This window comes from Vigna angularis, chromosome 2, assembly GCF_016808095.1.
Source record: "Vigna angularis cultivar LongXiaoDou No.4 chromosome 2, ASM1680809v1, whole genome shotgun sequence".
In the NCBI taxonomy this organism is placed as follows: Eukaryota; Viridiplantae; Streptophyta; class Magnoliopsida; order Fabales; family Fabaceae; genus Vigna; species Vigna angularis.
The window spans coordinates 9,439,168-9,465,721 of NC_068971.1; the positions used below are offsets into that span (position 1 = coordinate 9,439,168).

A 26,554-nucleotide genomic window follows, 5' to 3' on the forward strand; every position below is an offset into this window, starting at 1 on the left:
AATGTTTGTTTTTCGTTGCTTTGCATCAGCAAACACTGAGCCAAAACCCTTATATAGAGAGTGGGAGAGTATATTATCATGAGACAAAGAGAGGCTATGTTCTATGCTTGGCATGAGAAAAAAAGATAATTAAAGATAAAAAGGTTGTTTTACTCTGCACCTCTAATAATTTCATTTTGTATTTTCAAATTTTTTTAAAATTCTAAAATGGTTCTCTACAAATAAAAAAAAAACTCTACAATTTATTTCTTTTTATTAAATTTCAAAATTTGTTGAAATGTTTAAAAAATGTTTTATTTCGAAATTTAACGAAGACTAAATCTAAATTTCAAAATGATAAAGAAAAAATTATTTCTTAAATTTTGAAATCAAATAAAAACAAAATTTTCATAGGATTTCGAAAATTAGATGTATAAGATAAAATGATTAAAGGTACAAGATGAACGGATAAGAAACATTCTCAATCTTTTCATTGTGTGTTCGAATTTCTATTGCATGTATATAGGTCTAACACCATAATAAAGGACGAGTTAATAATCACGATTTCAATATCATAGTTTTGTATAATACAATTATTGGTAAATTATCACTCTTTTTTGTTTGGAATGTAGTATTGATCAATAATGTTAACTAATAAAATATGTATATAAATTATGACATTTTTGTGTAGATATTTATTTTCTTTCATATCCAAATGTGGGTTGCACAAACACCAATGACATTCGAGCCAACTATATATAAAGGATCAACACCACTTTTTATCCAAAATCTTAAGACAATATATTAGTGGGTCTTTTATCTTTATATACTGTTTTACTTTTTCATTTCTATTCAATGTGGGACTTGGACTCACACTTGGATACCCAACATCTCCCCCTCAATGGTAAGTCTCTTTCACATAGGTACATTCCCCCTTCAGCGGAAGCATTTACAATTAACCACAACCACGAGTAGTCATTTCCAACCGCTGTATCTTAATGAAACTCGCTTGCCTGAATACCCTTTGTCAGAAAGACTTTCGGTATAGAAATCATTATACTCGTGTACGATGTTATTAGGTGCATCCACTTTAGAGAAAAAGCAGTGGTGGCAGTAGTTAAAGCCTTTCTTCACCAATTAAATAACTAATGTAGAAAATTATTTTCGATATTGATTAATGCAATAATCAATAAATAATATGTCGCTTTTTTTAATAACCTCTGTGTTATGTATACATCTCACTCGGTAAATCAGAAAACCAACAAAGAATACTTATTCCAAATAAAAGTTAAGTTCATCACCCATCACAAAGATTTTATTAAAAAATAAAAAATAAATAAAAATATAGAAAACCATACTAAATTCATAATAAAATTACATCTCACACACACAAAAAAGAAACCTATTATAAAAAAACTCATAATTTCTTTCACAAAAATCATTTTACTCTTTGAACTATACGAAAAAGACAAATTCCTAATTATATTAAAAAAATCATTAATTAATCATCTCACAATAAAAAAAAACAATTTTTTTTTTGTTTTAGATGATTTAATATTAACTTCTTTTTAACCAAGAATACTTATTCAATCATACCTTTCTTTATGTAATTGAATAATTAATGCATAAATGTACAACTGTATGCTAAACTAATGTAGAGTTGCAAAGTTTCTAAATTCATTCTAAAGAAATATAAATTTGACCAACAAATAAAACTGAAGTAAACTACCCTAACCCCCAATAATTTTCTCTCTTCTGAAAATTATCTCGGCTGAATCTTTTCAATAGGTTCTTCAGTCTTAAATAACTGCAGAAGGTAAGAATTTAACATTACCACAATAAATAATGAAAACTATAATTAATCTAAATTGTTAAAGAAAAACAAAACCTACATTACCGGTGTCCATGAATTCCTAATCTTTGCAGAGATTATGGCTGACATCCAGTAATAGTCACCTTTGTTTATTTCACTAAAATGAATATAAAAAAAAAAATCATTACATGACATGATTATTATTATTATTATTCAAGGAATGTAAATTATCAATATACATATTGGTAGGTAAAATATATTGGAATGAAATATGTTGCTTCTCCCACTAAAATGTCGTAAATTTGTTTTTAATATCTCTTCAATTTTGTGTCCAGATTTAATATCTGCAGTATATCTTTAAGACATTGTTCACTTGAGTGGATTTGAGAGAGAGTAATTGAGGGGATTTGAGAGGATTTGAAAATAAATTTTTTTGTTGTTTATTTGAGTCAATTTGGAGGTAAGTAAGAATGAATTTGGAAGTAAAGTTTGTGAGAATTAGTGTAGGATTTGATTGACGTGACATATTAAAAAAAATTACTTCCAAATCCAATCTCATTTACCTCCAAATTCACTCAAATATTTAACAAAAAAATTTATTTTCAAATCCTCTCAAATCCCGTTAATTACTCTCCCTCAAATCCACTCAAGTAAACAAGGCCTAAATGAATGCACTTTTAATGCAAAGAAACATCTTTTTTATCTTCATTGCACCGTGAAAAAGAAAACTGAACTAAGATTTTTTAATGAATTATTTGGCCTATAGAGAATATGCAACTAACTTAAAATTCAAACCAAACAATAGATAATTCATAACAATGTAGGTGAATGTTAGACGTAAAACCACTTAAAAATAAGATTTATCATTAACCTTTATTCGGATGTGTAATTATCACCATCACTGCTTCCTCTATCAGTTGATTCCGTGACGGAATCACCCTCAACCTAAAACCAAATTAAAAGAATAATTAATACAAGTATCCTTTCAACATATTTTCAAAATGGGTTAAATGTGATTTTTGAACATTTTGCATTATTGGAATTAGCTTGCCCTTTTTATTTTGCTCCAGTTAGTTCAAGTACTTTCAATATCAATTTGAAGCAGTGTTTCATATACAGGGAATGGGAAAAGTATGGAGCAAAAATATCAAACACGAACAATATTAATGCAACCATAGGGAAATCATAAAAATTACAGTATAGCAGGATGATGCATAGCTACATTTGGAAATATGTTGCAGAGGGTGTGAATGTACGTTTAAAAAATGAAAATTGACATTGTAATATGTTTTTGGTTTCTCAGATGTATCCTTTTTTCACGACAAACTTGTTTTAAGCATAAATATGTTTTAAGCATAAAATACAGCATGATTGCAATATGGACAGCACTATAAGTGTGACAGTAAGCTTATAAACATACAAGAATTCAATTTTCCAAAATGAATTCCGCACCTGTTTGTGACACAAGTTCTTGATTGTAGTGTTGAGATCATCGTGGAAGGTTAAATCAAAATCTCCAATCGAACTTCCAACCCCAGAAAAAAATGGTGCATTTATGTCTCCTTGGGAGAAAGTCTTCATATTGGGGCATTTAGATAAAGTTACTTTTTTTAAACGTGAAAATTGCAACTTGGCTTTCCCTGAATAAAAGCTTCCAAGCAATGGTAAGGAATCCAGATTTAATTTTTTGAGCCATCCAAATATGATCTCATGAGAAGCATCTTCATTTTGATTTTTGACTATTTCTTTTATTGATCTACAATTTTCTATAGATAGGTCCACTAGTTGCACCAAGCTTTTGGCAACGGAAAATGTGAATAGATACTCCATCCTTTTACAGTCTGTCACATGCAACAATTTCATATTCATGAAAGATACTGCACCAGACACTAATTTTACTACTTGCGGACACTCAATGAGCTCTAATGATTCAAGTCTTTCAGAGTATGGTTTTACCCATGGGTGCTCTAACCCTATAGACTTCAACTCTTTAAGGTTATCTAGGGTTAAATGTTTCAATCTGGAAAGTATTTTATCTTGAACTTTGAGCTTTTTGGAGGGAAATATCTTCGTCAGACCAAAGTAATCCGACAGCTTAAGATGTTCTAAACTGGGTACCTTGCGAAGGAAATTAAAAGGCAGAGTATCTTTCCTCTTGTCTTCATCCTCGTCCTCCTCCTCCTCCTCCTTCTCCTCCTCGTCCTCGTCCTCGTCCTCCTCCTTCTCCTCGTCCTCGTCCCCGTCCCCGTCCCCGTCCCCGTCCCCCTCTTGGCATAGCAGAAGAAGATTTAATTTTCGAAAGAGGTCTTGCGGCAAATTCGCATGGCTCAACAAGATAATGCTTTCCTCATTGAGGGTCAATTCCTTCAGTTTGGGAACAACCTAGCAAAGTCAAACAAATTCCAAAGAAAATGGTGGCAGTTAGAAGGAGGTGTTGATAAGAAGAGGAAATGAAAAAAGTTGGGATTCAAAAGGGATTAAGCTGTCACCTTTTCAATCAAGAAAAGAGGCTGTTGAAGACGGCTAATTGTAATTGTAGAACTAACTTGAATTTCTATAACTGATTCTTTCTGACTATCATGAAATTCCGAACTGAATAACTTTAACTTAGGACAAGAGGAAACGTCTAAGGTTTCTAACAAGGGGCATACCAGATGGTGTTTTCCAGGATAAAAGCAACTAAGTCGTGGCAGCCTAAAAAGAGTCAAAAACAACAAACAAGGGAATTTGAACATTTTAGTTGTTTCAAGCTCTATTTCATCATCCTTTCCAACAATATCTACCAACTTCTCACAATTCTCTATATCAAGTTCATCAAGCTTTACAAGATTTCTGGCAAGGGATGAAGGGAACAGTGCTTCCAACTCCCCGCAATCAGAGACAAACACTTCTTCCAAATTGGGAAAGCTGACAATTCCTAGAGGATTTTTGTTCCATACACACTTCAAATTTGGCAGGGTATCTAAAGTAAGCCTTTTCAATCGAGACACTATTCCCTTTTTCTCCGTGTCAAGATCATTTACATCAAATATTTTCCCCATTTCCTTGCAGCTTTTTACCTCCAATTCTTCCAAGCTCTTTAAGCAAAGAAGTACTTGAGATGGAATCAGATGATCCTTTGTCACGTTGTTCACCACCAATGATTTTAAACTGCTAAAATTATTATCATGAAACGCAGCTTTGCTGTGCAAAATTTTCTCCAGCTTAGAATCATCCGCAAGAGTTAAATGCTTTGAATGTTCATCCGAAACCTGTGAAAATGAAGAAGTGTGAAAAGTAGATTTTGGCAAGACAAATATAAAATCCTGAAAAAGATAACAGCAAGTCAATTATATCATTTGTTATGTGTGTGTGTAATATATATACATGTGTGTGTATATATAATTAAAATATACATACATTTTTAATATCAAGACATGATATCCACGTTTTTTGTGATTTTTGCAAAACTATTAGATTAGAACATTAAATTTAAGAACGATTATGTAAGAGGATTGTGTCTACAAGGTTGTTTAGTTATGACTTCTTTTTAATCACTCAAGGTTATATCTAATTCATTTTAATGTTTTATTTGGATTCTCTTGATGATATGCTTAGATGATTTAAGAGTGAAATTTCTATTTTTATAAAGATCAAATAGAAGATGTGGTGAATTACGGACAATGAAACTAATAGTACATAAATTAGCATTTTCTAAGTGATATAATAATAAGCAAACGAACACATGTAAAAATCGTACCCAAATAGAAACATAAAACCTTGTTTGTAGTCAAACAAATGTGCTTTACATTGCTAAAACATAAAATTAAGCATATTAAAAATAATATAAATACACTTTGGCATGCATCTTCCATTGAGAATTTTGGACAAACCATTAGTTTGTATCTATTAACAATTACCCTTCTATGTTACCAATATTACCTCACAACATAAAAAAAAAATCAACTAGATTCTGCTTCGTACTCAATCATGTAGTAACTTTTTAATCTATACTATTTTAGATTTTAGATTTATAGACTTTATACATAAGTGAAAGTAGAAGATGCTGGATATATGAGTATCCAATAGGCATGAGGATAGGATTAAAGCTGATACCCACACAAAAATGGAAGCAAATTCTAGTTTTTTTTAAAAAATAAAAACGGGTGGTACCCGATCCAAACTCAACCTCTTATCATCCCTATACTTATTAGGCCATTTAATGTGATAAATACATAAAGATTTTGGAAAATTTATCATATAAAAGTTGTGAAAACTTTCTAATCTGAAACTAAGTATTCACAAAAATACTCATGTCTATTCAAACAAATTTTAATCATTCCTATAAATTATGAATCAATACATCACCAAGCACCTCCTTTGCTGTAGGGAATTTTTCAGAGGGAAACGAAGTTATTCCAAAAGTTTCTTTCAAACATGGTAATAAAATCCTTCTTATATAAATTAAAAATTAATTTTTGCTCAAAAAATATAATGGGGGAATCAAGGAGACCCATTTGAATTAATTAAATTCACTGAGAATATTGATCTAATTTGGGTAATGAATTACTTACGTGTTGGTGAAGCCACCGGACTGTCGAGTTGAGATCATTGTGGAAGTGGAAATCAGAATCCTTCAAAGAAGTTTTAATCCCCGAAAACATTGGGGCATTTAAACCTCCTTTAGAGAATGTATTCATTTTGGGACATTTAACTATCGTCACTGTACTCAAACATGGCAATTGCAACATGGCATTCCCTGAATAAAAGCTTACTAGCTTTGATAAGAAATTCAACTTTAATTTTTTGAGCCGTCCAAGTATGATCTCCTCATAGGCATCTTCATCTTCATTTTTTACTATTTCTTTCATTGATTCACACTTTAGTACTGTTAGGATCTCAAGTTGCACCAAACTTTTGGCAGTTGAAAAAGTGAATAAATTCTTCATCTCTTCACACGACTCAACAGCCAACTGTTTCAGATTGCTGAAAGATACCACATCGGACACTAATTTTTCTAACCGGGGGCACTCCTCTAGCTTTAAAAAATCAAGCTTTTTAGTGTATGGCTTTATCCATGAGTGCTCTAACCCTATTGTGTCCAGCTCTGGAAGGTTATTTAGGGTTAATTTTCTCAATCTGACAAGTATTTTTTCATGATATTGGAGTGTTTGAGATGGAAATATCTCCATTAGACCAAAGCACTCATACACTTGAAGATGTTCTAAACTGGGCACCTTGTGAAGGAAATGAAAAGGAAAAGTATATTTCTTATTGTTCTCATCCTCAAAGCACAGCTGAAGAAGATTTAATTTGCAAAAGAGGTCTTGTGGCAAATATACATGGCTCAACAAGATAATGCTTTCCTCATTGACTGTCAATTCTTTCAGTTTGGGAACAACCTAGCAAGCCAAACAAATTCCAAAGAAAATGGTGACAGTTAGAAGCTAGGAGAAAAATACTGAAAAGGAAAAAAGAAAAAAGATTGAAATTCAAATGCTTTGTCACCTCTTCAACCGAAAACAGAGGTTGCTGACTCCAGGTAGTTGTAATTGGAACACTAACTTGACTCTCTGTAACTGCTTCTTTGTAACTATCATGAAATTTTGATGTGAATAGCTTCAACATAGGACAACAAGACACGTCTAAGACATCTAACATGTGGCACTCCAACCGGTGTTTTCCAGGATAAAAGCAAGTAAGCAGTGGTAGATTATAAAGAAGCAACGAAAACAAACAAGGGAACTTAAACATTTCAGCTGTTCCAAGTTCCAGTGCATCTTCTTTTTCAACAATTTCTACAAGATTATCACACCACTGTATTTCAAGTGTCTGAAGCTTAAGGAGATTTATGGCAAGGGATGAAGGAAACAGTGATGCCAACTGTCCACAATCAAAAACAGACACTTCTTGCAAATTGGGAAAGCTAACAATTCCTTGAGGATTTTTTTTCCATACACGGCTCAAATTTGGCAATGTAGTTAAAGTGAGCTTTTTCAATCGAGCCACTGTTCCTTTTCTCTTCGTGTCAATGTCATTTACATCAAATATTACCTCCACTGCCCCGCAGCTTCCTACCTCCAATTCTTCTAAGTTCTTTAAGCAAGGAAGTAGATGAGATGGAATCACATGATCTTTTGTAATGTCCATCACCAACAATGTTTTTAAACTGTGAAAGTAGTTATCTTGAAAAGCAGCCTTGCTGCGCCAAATTTCCTCCAAATCAGAATCCTCTGTAATTGTTAAATGCTTTGAATGTTTGAAAGAAACCTACAAAAATGAATAAATATATATTACCTTAACCACCTCCGATTTTGAACTTCCAGTATAAAAGAGTAATGACATTTTCGGATCCCTCAATTTTTTAGGCTATCTCTACACCTCCTCAAGGAAGATAATGAAACCTTTCCTTCCTTCTTTTTTACCATAAATAGGAGGAAAAACTGTAGTGTATAAAATAAGAATTTGAAGGAAACTTTTTCTTTTTTTAATTTTAAACTTTTCTAAATTAATCCATAAAATATAACTATTATTTCAATAAAACCTTCTGTCAAAGGTTTAATTATTGATTAACAGAAGACGTCACATGACAATATTTATCTTCAATAGATCTAAATCATCAAATAAATTATTTAAAATATAAATTTCTGACATTTTTAGTTAAAACACTCTAAATAAAAAAATACCAACAACACCACCAGCCACCGTACCACCTAGAAAGTTTCAAAAGAAAACATCATTTGTGCCTAACCAGCTTATTTCCAGAGGTAATACTATGAATGGAACCAGAGCTTCTTCTTCCTTGGATCTCACAAAAACCCTCCTGAAACTATAAACCTCTATGTTGCCTCAACATTTAACATGGCACAACCAGGACCAAACAAATGAACTAACACAAATCTTACAAATACACACTGTCTTGTATTGTTGGAGACATGACTGCATGTATTTGATTTAATTTATTTCTAAAAGATAATTATTGTCTTATATGACATAATTATCCAGTAGCAGAACATCAACTGAAAATTTACATTCGAAAGAAAAATGTGTGATAATGATAATGATTTCTAATATATGCATACCTTATCAGTGGAAAGTTTTTGAAGAGTACTATTTAAATCACCTTCCCAATACCATCTGTCTTTTTCACCCACTAGAACATGTATTTTTCTTAGATTCGGTGCACTTTGGACTTCAGAGAATGTTTCCATTAGAAGACAATCACTTACTACTAAATTTTCAAGCGAGGGGAACTTTAAGTCACACTTCTCAGAACTGCAGAAACAAGTGAGGCTTGGTAGAGACACCAATTCTATAGCTTTCAGATGTCTAAACTCAATCACTTGTGTTTTTTCCTCTTCCGCAACAATTTTCTCAATCCCTTGACAGAGGCTTACCTTCATGATTGTTAGTTGAACCAAGGTCATGGCAGTTGAGGATGTTATTAAATTCCTCAGTCCTGAACAATTAGTTACTTCCAAGTATGTCAAGTAACTGAAAGACACCGAGGAAGGCAATAAACTTTTCAAATTTAGGCATTCAGAAATGACTAAGCGCTCTATCCTTTGAAGAAGCAGGTCATGTTCAAAGCCTATATTCTGTAAATACCTCAAATTGTCAATTATCAACTCCTTAAGTTGTACCACAACCCCAACTTTTTCATGTACAACAAGGCTTGTAGAAGCCCAAACCCCTTCGAAGAGACAATTTTTCAATGTAATGCTTTCCAAATTTGGAAGTCTATGAAGCAACCAAAAGAGAATCTCAGTATTCTCCAATCCAGACAAAACAAGTGATTGTAGTTTGTGCATTCTATGAACACTAAAAACATAGTCTCGTAACCACTGTGCTTCCTTCAAGCTAATAGACATATATTCCAAGTTGTGTATGACCTAAAAATAGTAGTTATCAAAGCAAATTTAGAGCCAAAATCATGCATGCTAATATATATATATATATATATATATATATATATATATATATATATATAATATAAGATGACTAAATATTTTGTTAAGAAATAAAAATATAACTTCCAACCTCCTTCAACAAGAGTTTCATAAGTTTCATGGCTTTCTTTAAATCATGTTTTTTTTAACTTATACCTTTTCTGTAGCTAAAAAGATCGACTTCACTTGCAAATTTGTGGTTTCCTCCAACTTGCTACAAAAGAGTATAAATAATTTTTTCAAAAATGGCCATTCTATATCATGTGGTCCTTGATAGAAACTCCTGAGTTCAAATAAATGTTGTAACGATAGAGTGTTTAGTTGAGGGAACCTAAAGGTGATAAGGTTTACATTTGATTGATAGTTACAAGCAACAACTTCCTCCATTTCCCAGCAATTACATACATCAAGTGTTTCCAGTTTTTCTAGGCCTTTGGCAACTGAGAGAGGAAAGAGATATTTTAACATTTTACTCTCATAAACAACAATGCTTTGGAGATTACTAAAATTAAGAATTTCATCAGTGTCCACCTTCCATATATGCACCAACTTTGGCAGCCCTTTTAAAAAGACACTATGCAGGTTTGTCCCATTTGTACCATAAGTTTGTGAAATATTTCCAAAATCAAATATGGTTTCCACTGACATACAATTAGTAATCACCACACTTTGAAGGCTCTGAAATTCTTCCCCCGTGTGACTAGGAAATATTGTCTCAAGTTTGTTGCATTCTCTTATTATCAAAGAATCCAAACTGTGGAAGGAATGAAAACTAATATAGGGCTGCCATAGGGTACTTAATTTTTCCATGCAGTTAACCTCCATTTTCTTCAACTTAGGAAAAATGTCAATATTCTGCTGCAAGAGGAAGTAGATTGAGTGATCAAATAAAAGACCTTAGCAATTACGGACACTGCAGTTAAGCAACAAATTAACCATAATTTAATTAAATTGAATGAATATACCTACCATTGCATCTTCTGCACAAAATATGTCCTCCATCAATTCACATCCACTTACAAAAAGACTCTGCAGATTCACTAAACTTTCAGACATGGAAAGTGACAATAAACATTTTAAATTGCCACAATCTGATACATTCAGTGTAATCAAACTTTGAAAGCAATGCAAAGATTTCTCATTCCATATCTGCGGGATGTTGATTGAAGACAACTCCAAGAACTCTAATTTGGGCATTGCAACCTATAAAAGCACATAATATTATTGTCTTAAGGATAAGTAACTTTGATGTACAAAAGTTGACTGACCCAATCGAAAGAGAAAGAGATCAAAACCATGAATTCTTACATCTTTTAGAGAAATAACATATCAAATTAAACATGAAAGTTTGCAAATGTGAAGTAAAGGATAAAAATCTATCATAATATTTATTTTAAATACCTTTCCATTGAAGAGTGAAAAGCAAGCATTTGTATCTTGACCAGCTACTGCGGTAATTTCTTTGAGCTCCCTGTTTTTCACTTGGTCTTCTGATGATTCAGAGATGGAAGGCATTTTATCATTGGTATACAAACAAAAAAATGCTGGTAAAGATTGCAATGTTAAAAATCGTAATTGAGGAAACTCAATCTTGTCAGTTTGCACATCACTAACAATATCAGATTCTCTTTCAACATAAACAATCTCCTTTAATGAATCACAATCACACACTTCAATTGTTTCAAGCATGGTGAGACGACTGAGCATGAAAAATGAGAATATACTTTCCAATTGACCACATGTTTTAATCTTGATGATCTTTAATCTGCAGAAGGAGGCCTCTGTGAGTTGATTGTCACATATTTTCTCCAAATTCTCCAATTTGTAAAGACACATGGACTCCAATTTGGGGAAAGCAAGTAAAGGGTGAAATCGCTTCACGGAGTTGATAATGTACAAAAGGCCAACATTGTTTACAATAAACAAATGTTTCAAATTTGGAAACCCTTCAACATTTAATTCATAGAAAACATCATGAACATCATTGAGTTCTCCTAGAAGCAAATATTCAACTCTTTTGAACAACATTTTAATCCATTTTTCAGAATGAATGTTAATACCATCTTTTAGGTTCAATGCCAAAAATTTCACTACTTCATACTTGTCAGGGATTTTGAATTCTCCCACTGAAAGCATGTTAATTTCTCCAATGATAATCTTGTAGCTATCCAACTTGTCAAAGAATAAGTTTTGTGGAAAATGGGCAACACTTGGAATGTGTATGTCTAAACTTCTTAATTGCTTCAAGTGCCTCAATTCAGAAAGACTAGAATTCTTACTTTGAATTTCCTCATTAGTTTCCCTCAAAATCAAGTCATCTCTCATATAAAACTCTTCCAAACTGTTCATCCCTAATATCATATTGGAAGGTATTGCTCTTAATTGCGAGCAATTGCTTAAGTCCAAAAGTTGCAACTTATCCAATTGCCTCAATTCAACAGGCAAATTTTCAATATTAGATCCTGAAAGAGAAAGAATTCTTAATTTCTTTAACTCTCCCATGATTGATAAGTTATTTCTTAGAGTGCATCTCTCCAAACAAAGCATCTTTAGGTTTGTTAGGCATGTAATTGAAGAAGGTAACCATGACAAATTAACACCAGTCAATATCAGTACTTTGAGTTCAATCATATATTTAAAAAGGTCATCTGGTATTTTCAAAAGATCATCTTTACTGTCAATGTGGAAGACTTCAAGTCTAGAACAATATTTACTCTCAGGAAGCCCAACAATTTCACAATAATGTAAATCAATAGCTGTGTACCTTTCCAATTTATCCTTGTGAGGCCACTCATTTAGTTTGCCATTTTTCATGAAAAATACATTTTTCTCTTTAGATGAAATTGAAAGAGCAACGTCGCGCACAATGTCATGCATGTTGAAACAGTCATTAGAATAACTTTTCATCAGCAAACTTGACTCGGTTAGCTCTTCCATCAATACATTTACTCTATACTTCGTTTCTCTTATTGTGAAAACCCCTTGAAGCATATCCAAACCAATACAGAACTTGACTAAGTCCATAATCGAAAAATCACTTCCCATTCTAGAACATTGTAAGAAAATAAGCTTAAGCTCCTCAGTTTTTAGATGATCATAACTTAACCTTGCAGAGAATTCAATAGGTTCCTGACCTCCAGTAAAATTTTGTCTTTCAATTTGTCGACAAACATCCTCCCACACATAATGGTTCTTATTCTTTAATGTTTTTCCAATGGAAATCAATGCTATGGGCAAGCCAGCGCACATTTTGGATATTTCAATAACTTTGTCATCAAATGCAGAATTGGTAACACTTATTTCAGCCATTTTCTTAAGTAAAGCCTCTCCCTCCTTTTGGTCAAGGACTCCTAATGGGAAAGTTGATCTTTCTTGGACATCCATTTGATTACATAATACTTCTTTATTTCTAGATGTTAAGAAAATTTTGAATCCTTTGTGATCAACAGATAACTTTTCTTTTTTAATCTTATTGTAGTCACTAGATAATTTTTCTTTCTTCATCTTATTGGAATCAGCAGGTAACTTTTCTGTCTCCACCTTTTTATAACCAAAGTCAGCAACATCCTTGGCAACCTTTTGGCTGACACCATCATCTTCATTACGTTGAATCCCCAGTCTGTTCAAGTCCAATCCATTCCAGAGATCATCTAGGATTATAAGGGTATTCTCCTTTTCTTTCTTTAATCTTTTTCGAATACGATCTGCTCTTACAATCTCACTTTCCTCTTCCAATCTCATTCCTAACATCTCAGCAATTTGTCCTTGAACTTTCTTTATGTCAGGATTTCTTGTTATATTTGCCATAACCACCTTATTGAACAATTTCCTTTCTTTAGCTTGCTTAGCAACTTCTTTGACTAAAGTGGTCTTTCCCACACCTCCAACACCGTAAACTCCAATCATACTAATTGTAGAGTCCTCAAGTGCTTGCATAATCATTCCCATAATTTTCTTTCTTGACGTGAAACTTTCATAACCAGTGTTTGACAAAGCAGCATCCATGGATGGGCCCATATGATACGAGACTTTATTAAACTTTTTATTCAAAAGTTCGTCTGCTATGATTTCCTCTACAATCTTCGTAGCTTTTCTTCCTAGCCTATACCTCAACTGCAAGTTATTAGGAAAGAAACCAATGGAGCCCCTTGTCTTCTCATGGCGTTTATCGCACAGGAAATTTTCATATTCTTTGATCTTCTCATCCACATGTTTCAACCAATGTTTAACATCTTCTTCGATTTCTTCTGCATTCATTTCTGCAACCATAACATCATTTTGCACCCTCTTTCTAGTATCATCAAGCATCTCAATACGATGTTTCACCTCTTCAAATTTGCCATTGTAATTACAAAAGTAACCCAAATGACGGGTAACCAGATTTTCCCCAAATTTAAATACACTTTCAGTGGCTGTAGACACTATAATGCTTGGGTCCATGCTTCCTGGACACTTCCTGTTGACTTGTTTTCAACTGTGATTACAACTTCTTCCTGAATTTTACAAATATAAATTTAGATTAGAAATACAAAAATAAAATCACAAGACAAATGATCGAATGGTAAGGGATTCAACAAAACAACATATATTAAAGAATTGTGGAGTAGTCCCAGCTCAGTTCATATTTCGGGTCAACTATGCATGTAAAATATGCATATGTTAGAGTTTAATTCTGAGTTGAAGTTCATATTGCGTAAAAATAGACAAGTTGAATAACACACATATAGCTGAGAAAGACAAATTGTCTTGAGGTTTTTGGTTAATACTAGTCTAAAATTTCTAGTGTTATTATTGCAACCATTGATCCTCGTGATTAAGGTTATGTTGGGCAAAACTAATAGACACATTTAAATTTAACTCTATATTTAATTAATAAAAACGCATTTTGTGGTATTTATAACTTTATTTTGTAATTAATTTTAAACTTTTATATTTGACGTCAATTATTTTGGTTATATTACTTAGTTTCAATTATTATATTTTTATATGGTATTATTCTATTATTAATTATTAATACTATACAATGTCTTAACATTTTTCTGATTATGTTTAAAATAAAATTGATATCATAAAGTACCATCATACTTTCATTGTGTTGATTTATGTATGTCTTCAATTACAATAAAACCTACCATATTTGAGAGAAAGTAAAATACTAAGTTAACAAGTATCATAAGACATGGAAAGGAATAAAAATAATAAGTTAGAATGTAGTGTCCTAAAAGACGCTACTTGAAAAGCTACTAAACAAATCCTGTTTATAAGCTCTTAAAGTTGTTTAGGCAGAAACAAACTGAATATAGTCTTGTAAACATATATCTAAGTGGGTAACAAAATGGGAGGGGGAATTACAAAATATTGGTAGGGTGGGTTTTCTTTACTGTTTTATGCATTTCTTATGTTGTCTTTATCGTAATATTAGATTTTATTTTTTATCTTTTTGTTCTATTGTGATACCTAACATAACTTAGGTCATTGATGCAATTTTTGTAATTGGTTATATAGAGTTAGAAATACCACCACAAATTATTACCTTTTTTATGGTTTAAAGGCACCATAAAATACTATTGTTATGAAAATAAATTATGAAATAATACATGTTACATCAATGTTAGAAGTCACAAGAGATAAAGTCAAATTACAATATATAAATAGGTGCAAACCTCACTTTATAAGTTAGTTTTGTAAGATTAAGTTAGATTTAAAATTCACTTTCTAATATGGTATTAAAATCTATTATAACGAGATTAAAATCTATTAAAATCGTATAGACATCTCGTGCGTGATAGTAGAAATTGGGTGGTCCGATAACGGGTGGAATAGAAGAATAGAATGCCCACTTAGAACTCGCTAGGATAGGCTCTAACCATGGCTCTGGTACCATGTTAGAAGGTGGGTTTAAGCCAAACTCAACCCCACAAAACCGGTTTGTAAGGTGAGGTTTGCACCTCACTTATATATTATAATTTAGCCTTATCTCTAGTCGATGTGGGACTTCCAACAGATATTAAGAATGTCTTCTTCCATAATGAGTTGCGCTTCCAATTTATTGTATGTTGAGACTCAACCACCTTGAATGTGAACTTTGATGTTCCATATATGGCTTGAAGCAATCTCCATGTGCATAGTGCGGTCATTTTAGCTTTGATACTAGTTCTTGTGAGGTTGATCACTTTGTTTCTCCCATTCACTCCCCATATAGTCTAGACATATATTGGGTGATCTATGACTCCATCATCACTAGTAATGATTTTCAAAACATCCAAGGCTGGAGGACCTTTGTAGTTAGTTTTAAATAAGACTTGAGTACACTAAAATATTTTTTGGACATTGAGTTGCTCAATCCACCTTTAGCATTGTCTTTTCCAACACACGTATACTCTAGATAATCTTACTAAGACTGGTAGTTTTAGATTGTCATCCCAATTACACTCCTATATATAGTTGTCAAAACAGAATGGTCTTGGCCATACCCACTTAAAATTTAATCTTAAAAATATCAACTTAGTCTAGCCCAGCATGGATTAATAGGTTAAAAAAGCAAGTCCACCTAAAATTAAAACAATTATATTAAAATAAAAACACAAAAAATCACTTATTAGAACTTTTATTTATATTTGGAGTTAGAAATCCTAAGTGGCCTAGAGATATGGTCAACTAAAAGTATATATACGGATACAAACCTCACCTTACAAGCCATTTTTTATAGATTTCATTTTCTTAAGATTTAGTAAATCATAATACATGAAAACTAAGACTCCATAACTAAGAATTAGAGATTTCACATAATATATAATGCTTATTGAACTAAGGAATTAAATATTCCACACCAACTTAATTTTCAATACTCTTCAACTTCAAGTTTTCCAAGTTTTAACATTATTTATGTCCATAACTCCAAGTTTTCACAAAATACACAATCAATTAAAGAATTAGTTTTAATTTAACATTACTTTTGTAATTATGCTGATCTTTTATCTTTTTTCTAAGTTAGTAGGTGACTCAACTCAACCCACCACAGACTCAACCTAGGTGGCTATAAGTGAAGCGAGCTGCTCCATGGATTTCGGCACATTTTGACAAATCTACTCCTATAGACCCCAACATTAATACAAAGTCAAGGGAAACCACTAGAAGACCTACGAAGATATCATTAGACTCAATCACTTCACCATCACCTAGTGACATATTGCTTTTGCAGTCAAAGTGGCACATTAATGTCCCTTGTGATAGCCATTCAGGCATTGTGAAGCAGATCCTTAGATATATCAAGAATGCACCAAGTTGCAACCTCCTATATGAAGACAATGCAATGCCGAGATTGTTTGCTACTTTGGTGTTGATAGAGTAGGATCACCATTAAATAAAACTAAATGCATAACATGGCAAGAGGTGCATGTGAAATTACATGGCTTAGGAACCTTCTCACGATTTGGATACATTTAAGACATCAAGCTTATTTGCAATATTCAAGTCATTCTTCACATTGGATCTAATTCAATCTTCTATAGACAAACTAAATGCAACATTTGTGAAAGGAAAGGTACTCTATTTGTAAAAAGAAAGAAAGGTAGTCTTAAGAGAGACACCAATGACTTGGATGACAAATATCTTCATGAAATCACTAAAATGGTCTCGCATCAATTGTATTTGTAACAAGCTTGGTGTACATGACTAATATACTCCAATTATAGATAAGTGTTAATGATATGACCAATAAATAGAGATATTTGCATAGCTTTAATTTAGGAATTATATTTCATATTTATTTTCTTTCCCTTACTATTCTTCGTAAATAGATAATCAAAAGTACGCCTAGGGATGACAAATTAACTTGTACCTATAAGTATTGTCCGAACTTGTCCCGATTTTGATTTTGAATACCCAGGTTGACTAGGCATGGCTCAACTTTTTAAAACGAGTACAAGATCAAGAATGAGTATCTACATATATATACCCCAACCTTATACCTATCTTGTCTTAAATTACTAAAACACTCTTTAGTTTATTTGGTACTCTGTTTTGAAAGTTATTCAATTATAATTTCTTCATTATTATTTAATATTAAATAAAGAAAAACGTATGTTAGTTTGGTATTGAATTCTTGGTAATATCATGTTTTCTTTGTTTAATATTTTTTAAAAGATATTTAATAAATATATGGAGAGGTATGGATACGGGTATGGTATATTCAATACCCCATGAAACTTAAACTTCATACCCATCAAATATCAAAGACGGGTAAGGATGAAGATGGATTTTTACTTTAGAAACAAGAACAAGTACAGTCAACTCTGCATTGTCATCATTCCTTTGTGTGCTCTTAGGACACACAATTCCTTAATTCTATGTACCAAATAACTCATTTACATATGAGAAGGGAAATAAATGACAATATTCATAAAATTATTGTCTTACCACTTTGCTATGCCTATGAGCTCCTTGCTAGAGGAGGAAAGGAAACAAAACTATTGTTTAAATGATATAAAATATAAATAATAAAAATGCTAACATATCCCAAAGCAACATACGTACTACAAGTAGATGATCTGTTATTGAGTTTTCACTTTAAATATGTCAAAGATAAAGAAATTTAATATTTCTAAACTTATATAACTTGTAATGTTAATCCCTCCTAATCAAAATATAATTGAAACAAATATATAATGCTGGAATGTAATGGAAAGCTGGTAAAAAGAATCTTATAGAAATAAAGAGTAAATTAAGAAACACATAAGAGTGCAATTTTATGGAACAGCTTGTTTGTATTACATACCAATGGAGTTCTTCCTGTTTTGCTGCAGCTATTCAGTTTCACTTGAAAGAATTTGTTTTCCTCCTCCTGCTTTCGGAACAGATATTCAGTTTCACTTTACTTTGGAATTTAGCAAGGTCGTATTGAACAAGGTTGTAGTAGGAGCTTTTTTTTTTATTTTTAATTTTTTTCAAGCAAATAACAAAATACAAAGGATAAACAGTCCAAACTGGAACGTAATAAACAGAAAAGATCAATATTTTTCCTTCTCTTTTGGCTTCAAACAATTTTGCAGAACACAATAAATTTAGAAAACACAAATGATAGAGAACAAACAAGAACAACAATAAACAGGAAAAAAAAAAGTTTAATTTTGGTTCTTGATTTTTTTTTTGTAATTTGTTCAATCAAATAACAAATTTAAAACACTACAACATAAAATGCAGAAAATAACACTTTTTTCGTCTTTACACCAGATCTAGCCATAAGACAAATTCAGAAAAACAAAGGTAAACAACAAAGTGGGAATTGAATTATTAAGAAAATGGCTGATGAATTTCTGAGGCAAAGGTTTGAATTCACTGAAAAGAGAATTTGCCTTTGTTTTCCTGAAAGGTTTCTTTGCGTCAACAAACAGTGATCTTAACCTACATATAGACTTTGCGAGAATTTTTATGATGAGGAAAATGAAGGGGAAATTCTTTGCCTTACCAGAGCGAGAATGAATGTTGAGAAAAGAAAAGGATTAATTCTTATTCTTCATTGAAGGATACTAAACCAAAAAGTAAAATTCTTTCATTAATTGAGAAGATATTAATAAAACAACAGGCTAATGAAACCTTTAAGATCATGAGATGCTTAATTACTTTTTGAAACCTTTAAGATCATGAATTACCAAAAACCTTTAAGATATTAATAAAACAACAGGCTCATTTTGGATGAACAGATTATTCAATAAGATACTTGTTTGTGATGAGATTGATCTTGCTGAAATAATTTGTAATAAAGAAACACTTAAGTGAAAGATGAAGGTTATTAATCACTTTCACAATCTCAAATGAGCTCCACATAAACTTTTGTAAATGCCCTCAAGCTGAAATTACAAACACTAATTATTAACAAGCAAAACCAAACTCTAGTTGAATGTGCAGTAGTTAGAGAGAAGGTAATTTTTAGTTTTCTTTATTTGAATCAAGATTTGTAAAGGAGAAAAATAGTTACATAATATTGAGTATATAGTCTTCAAAGCTATGGCCAAATGATTTCTGTGAATTTGATTATGGTTGCAACATAATGTAAATTATTTATCATAAATTTAAAATATAATTTTTTTTAAAAATTATTTTTTTATGAAAAAACTGTCATTTCTCTTATGTTTTGCAGCGATTAAATCGGAATCAGCATGAACTATTAGTAGAACTGAGAAAATAGACAGTAGATTAACCAATTTCCTATTTAGTCCACGGTCCTCATTTCAAAAATAATATTTAAAATTTTTAAAAAATTAAAAATAATATTACTTCATTGAAACTCATGCATGTTTTAGAATTTATATTTCGAATGACTACATTTAAAAATTGAAACTAATTTTATTTGTGTAAACCTAAAATTTAAAAATAAAGGACTCTATTTTCTAAGATTTAGAATTATTTGTTATTTTCTTTAAATTGGGCCAAAATGGCCCATTGGATAACCAAAACTTTCACTTTATTTATTGGGCCAGGCTAAACAATTTGCCAGCTCTAATAACTACTTTTTGCACCGCCAGAGTTTCTTCATGTTGGAAATTTCTAAAATACTAATGCCTTAGATTTCTTGATTGCAAAATTTAGAAACATGTTTTGGATCTGAAAATGAATTCCTGGAAGGTATTTCTGGGTTTCATAATCCAATCTAAAATGCGTTTCCAAGTTACACAATCCAAAAATATACTTTCAATTGTACCATCCTGAAATATATTTTTAGATTTTGGAATCTGAATGAATAATCCAAAATATATTTCTAAAGTTATGAAATATAAAAGTTTATTTCAAATTATATAATCAAAAATACATTTCATAATTCAAAATAAATTTTCAAATTTAGAAATGTATTTCAATTTGTTCAATTCCTAATATATTTTTGACTTATATATTTGGTAATACGTTGATAGATTATATAATTCAGAATAGCTTTTCAAACTTTAAATTTGGTGAGAATAGATTTATGTATTATTGACTATTGAATATTTTCAATTTGAACTTTTTTTCACACCTATAACGGTACGGAGGAAGGTAAAAAAGGTATGGAGGTGCCAAAAGAAATGCCTCGAGTATCATTTTGGTGGTTCAACGGGACTTCCACTGTGGAAAAAATTCCATTTTCTCTACCCAAGATTAGATTATGGATTCTTCCAACATCAGATATATGTATCAGACTTAGTATCAGGTAACCTTACTAAAGAAGATATGAGGAGTACCAACCATTCAAACGGCACAAATAACATATATAAAAGAAAGTGAGAGAGAAACAGAGTGTACCTAATTCGAATGAGGTCCATCGCAATTGAGCTATTCTTTAAAGAGTCCAAGTGAAAGTGCCACCCTTAGTTGGCTAAGACCGCAACAACTTCAACCTTCAGTTATGCACTTCAGAGACAAATCAATATGTTTTGGCTGAGAAGATGCAAACTTTACTTTGGATGGTCATGAATTTATAAATTTGATCTTGGTTAAATTTGTCTTTGAAGTGAAATATTTGGATACCTTTTGTCTAAAAAGTAAGTCTGAAGTCAAATTCTCAACTGATCCCAAAAGCTGCATTTTTTTTCCACTTCTACTCAAACTAGATTTTAACTTCACATAACCGAGCAGGATTCTTTTTCCCTTCTGAAACCCCGATTCAGAGTTTCAACGCTCACCATTCCTTCAAACATGCTATTACTTGTTGTTTTCCTAAGGCGTGATATCTACAAAACAAAATCACAAAAAAACTAAAGCTAAATCATAGACTTGCATATGTTGAAGCATAAAGATGAATACATCCCAGTGAACACAATGTGCAGAAATCATAGAGTTATCTCAAGAAAGACAAATCAAGTTGTATCATTAGGAAGAGTAACATGATTTTAGTGGAGAAAATCTCACCTTGACTTCTGGATTCAAATAGGAGATTCCAATATCTTCAAAGTTCAATCATCCATCCCTGTTCGTGGAAGTGTCCGCTGTGAAACGAATATCAAGCATTTTGGGATAAATTTGATTTCATCATCAACACGCATTCTGTAACATTTTCTCCGTAATGAAATCCCGCTTGGAAGCACCACAAGAATAAATGGGGCATGCAAAGGAGCCTTCTCATTCCAATCACAGCCACACCAATAGCTACACTTTTAAACTCACAACTCCAATTTATCACCCAAACCCAAATTTGAATCCAAAAATGTCGGATTTCATTTCCCAAAGGAACCAAGAATCGCTTGAGATAAAACAGGGATTTTTCGCCGTGGAACTCCCATTGAAAGCACAACTGGAACTAGCTACTACTTCTGGTAACCATTGAATCACTTCAGAGAAATCAAAGGTTCTCTTACCAACTTCTCTGTTACGAGTTCGGTGTTCCTTTTCTGAGGATTTATTTTCTGAAATTTCTGCCGAAACTCAATGAAACGTTTGTTTTGCTTTTTTTAATCTTTTTCAGCTAAAATATCATTTTTATTATTATTATTTATTCGGGTATTAATAAGTAACGGAATTCAGCACCATAATTCAAAAAAATTTATATTTTAACACCTTCATCTAGAATCTGCATCTCTAATTTTCTAAAATAAATTTTTTTTATTGAATTTGAAAATTTGATAAATATTTTTTTTTTAATTTGAAATTTAATGAAAAAATATTTTATTTGTCTTATCAAATTTTAAAATTTAATGAAGAATTTTGTTATCAGATTTCAAAATCTAATAAAAAAAATCTCAAAGATTTTATTAGATTTTGAAAGAAAATAAAAAATATTTTATTGAATTTTAAAATTTAATAAAAAAAATTATCAGATTTGATAAAATACGAAAAATAGAGTATAAGGTATTTTGAATTCTAGAAAACAGTTTTAGAATTTTTAAAAAAATGAAATAATTAGAGATGTAGAATGAAAGAACCTTTCTATTGCCATCTTATTTATTAATAATTGTTTAGCTTGTGATAGGGGAACATTTATCTCTAAATATATAAAGTATATTGATAACCATATATTTTTATATTACATACAGACAATTAAAATTTATAAATTAGATATTTTTAAATGTATAAAGTATCTTTTAAATCATGATAAATAACTTGTAACTGTATCATTATCATTGATAACTTTGTTGAATTTGCTAAAGACCAACAGTTTTTGTCTTAACTAGCTAAATTTTGACAAATAAAAAAGTTGAGTTTGTAAAAGAAATTTTTTTGTTATAAAAATACTAAATGGGCGGAAATGTCTTATATTTAAGCCACATCAAAAATTTCAATTTTTCTTCTACAAACTGAATAGCTGTTGTTTGTAATCCACCCCATAAAATTAGTAATTCTTAAATCATCTTTTACTAAATTATTATAAAAAGGAACCTTTTTATCTCTTTTTATACCAGTTTTGGGATTTGCTAATTAGATAACCTCGTATCAAATTTTACTTCACAAAAAAAATCTCTATTCATAAAAAATATAAATATTTTATTAACTTTTATTTTTAATTTAAAATATAAAATATAAAACATTAAAAATTATTTAAATACCTAAATTTTAAAATCTAGAATTCATAATATATAAAAATATTTTTGTCAACTAAAATTTAATAAAGACGTTATATAAGTTAAAAACTCGTATATATATATATATATATATATATATATATATATATATATATATATATATATATATATATATATGAGTTTGTTAACGCGCGTACGCCTGTTTTTCAGTTGGTACGTTTTAGCAATGTTTATCGGGTTTTAGTAGACAAAAATATCCTTATATATCATGGATTCTAAGTTTTAAGGTTAAGGAAAAAAAAAAAGAAACCCCCAAACCTTTACTCATCTCTCTCATTCCTCTCAACCCTTTCTCTTTCATCTTTCTCACTCCAATCTTTTTTCTGTCATCCTATTGTAGCCCTAATTGAAAAAATCAAAAATTTCTCTCAACCCTTTCTCTTTCATCTTTCTAACTCCAATCTTTTCTCCGTTAAACAATCTTACAAAAAAGTGATTTTATAATGAGTTTTCATCTTATAATTTTTGTCTTATCTAATTTTATCCAATTTTCACAAGCATAAAGGAATTGGTAATTGACCTGGAAAAAATCAGAAATACTCGTTGTTAAACAATTTCTTACAAAAAATGATTTTATAATGAGTTTTTATTTTATAATTTTTGTCTTATCTAATTTTCACAAGCATAATGACATCAAAGGAATTGGTAATTAGCCTTGAAAAAATCAGAAACACTCATTGTTAAACAATTTCTTACAAAAAATGACTTTATAATGAGTTTTCATTTTATAATTTTTGTCGTATATAATTTTATCTAATTTTTACAAGCATAATGACATCCAAAAGAATTGGTAATTGGCCTGGAGGGTTTTTTTAGAGATGATGATTCAACATATGCAGATGATGAAATTAGAGAGGTTAGTGAAGATGGTGAAATTAAAGAGATCTTGAATGAACCTTTGCCTGAAGGTGAATATGTCATTGACTCAACTCTTTACAAAGGCAAATTGTTTAAAGGCAAATGTTTCTGATTTTTTCAATTCGAACTACAGTAGGGATGACAAAGAAAAGGTTGGAATAAGAGAGATGAAAGAGAAAGGATTGAGAGGAATGACAGAGGTGAGTAAGGGTTTTGGGGTTTTTTTTTTTAAGTTTTGAGAATGAAAATTATTAAAATACCGTTAACCTTAAAACTTAGAATCCATGATAAAGGGTATTTTTGTCTACTAAAATCCGATACACATTGCTAAAACGTACCAACTGAAAAACAGGCGTACGCGCGTTAGCAAACCCCATATATATATATATATATATATATATATATATATATATATAGTTTCAAAATGCTTTAGAAAATATTTTAAAATTTGAAAATATTTTTATTCAGAATATTAAAGAAAAAATATTCGAAATACATTCATTCTTCATTATTTCCTCATTCATATCCATCCATGCCAAATCCGAATCCCATTAATTCATCATTCATCTCCTTTCTCTGCGTTACAGATAATAATTTTATTCAGAAATTCTTCTTCATTCTGCAATAGCAATTTGGTGTGGCTCAATAGTTGAGTGTTTGAGTGTTTTCCTTGTTTTGTGAGGTGCACGAAGAAATTTGATGGAATGCACCATAAGCAACGGTCAGTCAATTTTTACTTTTTATACCAGCCAACTTTTATGATATAATTAACCACCATTTAATTAATATTCAGAAATCTATACAAATCTTAATTATTTAGCTAATCAATCAAGTTTTTATTCCTACTCTCAAATAAAATACTTTTGATCAAATTAGACTTATTAAGATTTTCAAAATATGGTTTACCATAAAACTCTCCATTTAGTTTTCTCTAGTGTCTGTTTTCATCATTTTATAAACTATATCCCGATTCATTCTAAGAAAATGAAATATTATGTTTAGAATTATCGTGTGAATTAACTATAATTATTATAACTAGTGAAAATCTTCTTTACTTTACATAACTATAATTAAGAATTAAATATATTTTTAATTATTATACTCTCAGGTGAAATTAAAAATTTATTAATAAACTTTAATATAATTTAGTCTTTAAGTTTAATAAATTAATAGATATAATTATTTAAAATATTTTTTATATATAAATATTGAATATTAATGTTATAATTTAAGTGTTATAATTTTTTATATATAAATATTTAATATTTTTTAATATATTATTGACATGTTATTTATTATATATATAAAAAAATTAACATAATTATATTTAGATACTAACATAATTTTAAAGTTTGAAAATTAAAGATCAAAGTTCGAGAGATAACTGAATTTTAATTTTACATCTAACTAAATTAACTATAAACATATTTAATCTTATAATTAAATTAAAAATGATCTATATTTATATATTATCAATTAATTTTATCTTATAAAAATTTCAATACACTTATTTTATGCAGAGACATTTTGTACATAAGTTTAGATATTAACGATAGTTGAATATAACCTAGTTTATAGACCCTTCAATTTTTGTTATATTAAAAAGATATTAATCTTAATCAATATGTAATAATCCTTCTAAGAATGGAAACAGAGATAAAGACTAATTATTAAAAATAAACTATTTGTACTGAAAACTAGAGATGAAGAGAAATTGCACCGAAGACGTTGGTGTTTTCTTTGTTATGGTGTCCTTTTGTAGGTTCAGAAATTAGGAGGGTTTTCACTCTGTTCTTGTTCTTTAACTTCTCTGTTTGAAACAACCAAGTTTAGGAAGGGTATATGAAATGACATGAGAGTTCAACCTCAAAAATATAAATCAGCAATAGTGATTTCTGGTCCCTTTCTTCTCTGCTATACATTGAAGTTGTCACGTTCAAAACAGTGATCTCAACTAAACCATGCATGCTTTCTTCAAGCTAAGCTAAGGTCTATTATTCATAAACTTTTTACACGTATCAGCTACTGTATATTCTTCTTTTACTCTCTCTCTATATAAACCACACACACCTATATGCAATTTCAGCTTCTTTAATTTTATAAGTGCTCATATTTAGTCTTCATAGCTTTTCAACTTTTTGTGTTAGAATTGGATTTTAAGCCTACTTCAATTCTATAAAACCGGCTTGTAAAGTGAGGTTTGTATCCACTTATAAACTATGAATTGGCCTTATCTCTAGTCGATGTGAGATTTTCAACACACACCCTTCACCCCGAGATATAGACATCTCGTGCATGATAGTAGAAATTGGGTGGTCCGATAACGGCCCAATAGCGGGTGGAATAGAAGAATAGAATGCTCACTCAGAACTCACTAGGATAGGCTCTAACCATGGCTCTGATACCATATTAGAAGTGGATTTTAAGCC

The 26,554-nt window shown here is 30.7% G+C and overlaps 1 protein-coding gene across 1 annotated transcript; it reads right to left on the reverse strand.

Moving 5' to 3' along the window:
• Positions 1–1,581: 1,581 nt before the first annotated feature.
• On the reverse strand, positions 1,582–22,069 carry LOC108328952 (uncharacterized). Its single transcript, XM_017562874.2, has 15 exons — positions 21,601–22,069; positions 21,220–21,422; positions 20,995–21,102; positions 18,497–18,562; positions 11,122–14,213; positions 10,690–10,923; positions 9,877–10,578; positions 8,854–9,663; positions 7,280–8,041; positions 6,346–7,173; positions 4,282–5,043; positions 3,245–4,174; positions 2,664–2,737; positions 1,872–1,949; positions 1,582–1,786 (listed from the first exon to the last, which is right to left on the reverse strand). Exons 5-13 carry the CDS (start codon positions 14,158–14,160, stop codon positions 2,666–2,668), a joined length of 8,139 nt encoding a protein of 2,712 aa, XP_017418363.1. The 5' UTR covers positions 14,161–14,213; positions 18,497–18,562; positions 20,995–21,102; positions 21,220–21,422; positions 21,601–22,069; the 3' UTR covers positions 1,582–1,786; positions 1,872–1,949; positions 2,664–2,665.
• Positions 22,070–26,554: the final 4,485 nt, after the last annotated feature.

Coding starts and splice junctions, on each gene's coding strand:
- LOC108328952 (XM_017562874.2), bottom strand. CDS start 14,160: ATGGACCCAAGCATTATAGTGTCTACAGCCACTGAAAGTGTATTTAAA. Junction 10,579..10,689: donor TTTGTGCAGAAGATGCAATG/GTAGGTATATTC, acceptor TTCCTCTTGCAG/CAGAATATTGACATTTTTCC. Junction 2,738..3,244: donor AGAACTTGTGTCACAAACAG/GTGCGGAATTCA, acceptor ATTTGGTTTTAG/GTTGAGGGTGATTCCGTCAC.